This window comes from Melampsora larici-populina (genome assembly GCF_000204055.1).
Source record: "Melampsora larici-populina 98AG31 unplaced genomic scaffold MELLAscaffold_7, whole genome shotgun sequence".
Classification (NCBI taxonomy): domain Eukaryota; kingdom Fungi; phylum Basidiomycota; class Pucciniomycetes; order Pucciniales; family Melampsoraceae; genus Melampsora; species Melampsora laricis-populina.
In genome coordinates this window covers 1,668,106-1,670,223 of record NW_006768771.1, presented here as the reverse complement: position 1 = coordinate 1,670,223, position 2,118 = coordinate 1,668,106, and the positions used below count along the sequence as shown (strand labels likewise).

The 2,118-nt window shown below is 40.1% G+C and overlaps 1 protein-coding gene across 1 annotated transcript; it reads right to left on the bottom strand.

The window, feature by feature from the left end:
* Positions 1–772: 772 nt before the first annotated feature.
* Positions 773–1,470, bottom strand: MELLADRAFT_29239 (uncharacterized protein; the record flags this gene model as incomplete). The annotated part of the gene is made up of 4 exons (XM_007406808.1): positions 773–850; positions 935–1,022; positions 1,103–1,209; positions 1,294–1,470. Coding segments are annotated over 4 exons (450 nt in total), but the record flags the coding sequence as incomplete, so codon positions are not given.
* Between the last annotated feature and the right edge of the window lie 648 nt (positions 1,471–2,118).

The window sequence follows — 2,118 nt, the reverse complement described above, 5'->3', positions numbered from 1 at the left end:
TTCAAAGCTATACACCTCGTATCAATGAGGGATCCCTGAGTCGGTGCCCTGAAAGTACAAAACTATGTTAGGCGTTCTCTTTGGTTGAGATTAAAAAGATAGGCAAGGATAAAGTAGTCCCAAATCTATAGAAAGACGGAATGTCAACCTAGATTTGGGAAACAAGAGTTTAGCCCGCAGAATAAGTCATTCGAGGTGTTCGGTCATCTGCTACAAGACCTCACCATTGATTGACATGCAACCCGTACCTTGAAACCCGAAGTCTAGCTTTTTTTTGTGTTAAATAAGTCTATGAATCAAAACAAAACTTCTTCCTTTTTTAAAGTGTGTAGCTGGATATATATCTATCTTATCCCACTTCCTTTCTTTTCTTTCATAGATAAAAAATATCAAGCTATATCTCCTTTTGATTTTTAGTTGGGGATTGATGATCACGAAAGAGAAGAGAAAAAAAGCGGGTCTCAGAGAACAAAGAAAAAAAAACAGAACAAAACAACAGAACAAGCTAGAGCTAGAGGATGGGCTATATAGACAAAGTTTTAGTCAAGCTATTGAGTATTTTTGGATGGGGTAACAGGTGTGATAAGCAAAAGGCAAAAAGGTAAGGTCTAAGTGAGAGGTAGTGAATTTTGAAGCTCCAATTAAAAGCCTCGAAAAATTCCTCGTCCCCTGTGAAAAAGATCAGGAATCAAAACAGTTGTGAGATTTTTGATCGAATCTTTCAATCAGATTGTCATGGATGGTCTGACCTTCCTCGCGGCCTGTAGTATGGGTTGAATCCTCGACCTCTTCCACGACCACGACCCCTTCCTCTTACAAAGCCAGGTAGATTAGTCCGTTTGGGAGTTACCTTAATGTTTTGGTTTATAAAGAAATCAATGAGTCACTGCGTTACATATACAGAAAGGCGCCAAGGATGATAGGTATCACTAACTTTGATTTGACGTCCTCGGAATAGTGAGTCATTCAACTGGCAAGCTTGGTGGACGAGCATTGGATCCGAAAATTCGATGTATGCATATCTGTAGCATTCATCGAACGTAAATCAAAAAAAGAAGTTCATAGTCTAATAAAGGGAGCAAAGCGCGTCGAGAAAACTGACCCTTTAGGTTGACCAGTAAACTTGTCGCACAAGATCGTGATCCGATTGATAGTACCACAAGACGAAAAATGGGCTTGAATCTCTTCTGCTGTACTTCCATAATCAACCTGACAGATGTAGAAGAGCAAGGTGATTCATTAGCTTCTTGCCATCCGGGTAGTCTCTTTGAGAGGTGGATCGAGGTTCCATACGTTTCCAACATAGACACTCCGACTATCTACAGCTTCTCTGTCTTCTTCAGTGGGATTGTTTCCTTCTTGACCACCACCTTGTTCATTCATTTCTTTCTCCACCTGAGCTTGCATTTCGCGTAATTTTTCAGCTTCCATCTCCATCTCGCGTACCCGCTGTTTCATTGATTCGAGTTCCTAACACAACAGAAACAAAACATGAGTAAGGTTCTTGAGAATCGTATTATCGTTTGAAATAGAATTGAGCTTTCTCACTTGATTGTCCTCATCTTCCATGCCTCCGTCATTTCGGATACGAGAATCATCTGTGTGATCACCGTTCATTTTGAAGTTTTTCCTTGATCGATTGAGTTAAATATGAGATGAGGTTGATAGGATTAAGAGGATGTAAAAGAATTGGACGTTTGAGTTTCAGGAATTGAGGTTTCGATTGTTTGAAGTTCTTTAAAGCAAAAAAATAAGATTGAAAATTCGGATTAGGAAACCACCATTCACTCTAAAACCCATAACTGCATCCGGTGTGAACCCATCGCTACCCGCCGCAGTATGTACAGTTTTGAACTTCGTCATCTCTCCAGTCCCGCCCTCTCCTTTCAAGCAGGTCGATCATCAGTCAAATATGTATGGAGAAGTTAGCTGAACAATCCAGTCCAAAAAAGGCACCACGAAAAGAAAGGAAAAGATGAGCGATTTTCATCCATGCACAAGGAATTCAGACTTGACGATACTCACTGAAATTCCGTATAGTCGATGCGTTATTGTTCATGTTACACTAGTAGTCAAAAGGACACTCCGCATATCGTAATGAAATCAAATAAAGATCCA